At 35.6% G+C, this 1,426-nt stretch overlaps 1 protein-coding gene across 1 annotated transcript in view; it reads left to right on the top strand.

Moving 5' to 3' along the window:
- Positions 1-1,426, top strand: part of LOC107087346 (interleukin-1 receptor-like 1) — a 20,224-nt gene that overhangs the window by 16,285 nt on the left and 2,513 nt on the right. The window contains exon 10 of the mRNA XM_015378879.1: positions 283-447. Coding sequence (XP_015234365.1) covers positions 283-447 — 165 coding nt within the window. The remainder of the gene's footprint in view (positions 1-282; positions 448-1,426) is intronic.

Raw genomic sequence — 1,426 nt, 5'->3', positions numbered from 1 at the left:
TGTATATATGAGTTTCTTGCCTGTGTCGAAAAAGTTCAGGCTGAGTTTGTTTTTTAATCCCTTTAATAAATAAAAGGAGGATTACATTAAAATTTTCCAGCAACATTGATTTAAGTGTTGACAGGGTAAATGGCCTATACTTACATACACCAAGTTGTGTTTTTCTTTTATTGTTGGTAACATTGTTTTAAAAAAAAATTCTTCCACAGATCTTGTGCTATCATGCACTGAATTAAATTTAATGACAACAAACAAATTCCTTTTCATTGTTGTTTTCCCCAGACACCAGAATGTACGATGCCTACGTGGTTTACCAGACAGAGAGCTTAGATGAGGAGACAGAGGAAACACTTTCCACTTTTGTCACAAAGATTCTGCCCTCAGTGCTTGAGGATCAGTGTGGATACAGACTCTTCATCCAAGGGAGAGATGACATACCTGGGGAAGGTTAGCATTTCATCCATTTATTCCTCCAGTTAGGCTTATAGAGCAAGTATCTGCAGCAGAAAAACTTCTAACAAAAACAAACATCACTCTGCAGAAGCATTCATACATCTTGAACATTTTTTGTTTTATTACGATTATAAAGTTTCTGTGAATTTGGTTGTGATTTTATGTAATAGAGAAATACAAAGTGTTGCACAGCTACAAAGTTGATGATCAAGGTTTTCTCAGTACCGTTTAAAAAAAATACATCCTTCTGCAATTACAACTACAAGCCTTTTGTGGTGCATGTCTACCTCATGTCTACCAGCCTTCCACATTTGCCCATTTTACATAGATCAATGAGACAGGATAAAGAGCATTTGTGGGCAATTTTTATTCAATATGGTTGAAAAAGAAATACTGCTTTGTTCTTAACATACATAAAATATGTCTTCCAATTATCCACTGCAGTTCCCCAAACCTGCAGTGGATAATTGGGCTGTAAAGTTGATCAAGCTGCTATACATAAGGCCCTTTGCTCTACTGGTAGAGACAAATACAGAAACTATGATTGCCTCCAGAAAATCTGATCTTTGTGCAGGTTGTACAACTTGTAAGCTGCCGGATGTAAAAAAAAAAACAAAAACTCAGCGGTTTCTGTCAAGGATTTCTCGTCTATCTTTGCTAGATGAAACTGTAATCAAGACCAGACCTAAAGGTATTTTTAGAGGTTGCAGAGTTTTGATTTTAACTGATATGACTACCAGTTGCTTATCACCTATAGGAGCAGGCAGATGCTGCGGTGAAGGTGAATAAATCCGGTTCTACAGCCTCAACTTCTAAGAAAGATTTTGACTGTAACATTTTGTACTCTAAACATGTGACACGAGCAAAAGTCTTAAGGTTTCTATTTGTAAAATTAAAAATGTCAATCCGACTTGGGGACCATGCATTAAATTAATAATTTGTTTTATCCTTTTTTTTTTTATCTATTTACTTA

Source organism: Cyprinodon variegatus, unplaced genomic scaffold (assembly GCF_000732505.1).
Source record: "Cyprinodon variegatus isolate N-32 unplaced genomic scaffold, C_variegatus-1.0 Scaffold181, whole genome shotgun sequence".
Taxonomy (NCBI): Eukaryota; Metazoa; Chordata; class Actinopteri; order Cyprinodontiformes; family Cyprinodontidae; genus Cyprinodon; species Cyprinodon variegatus.
This window is presented reverse-complemented; position numbering and strand designations above follow the sequence as displayed.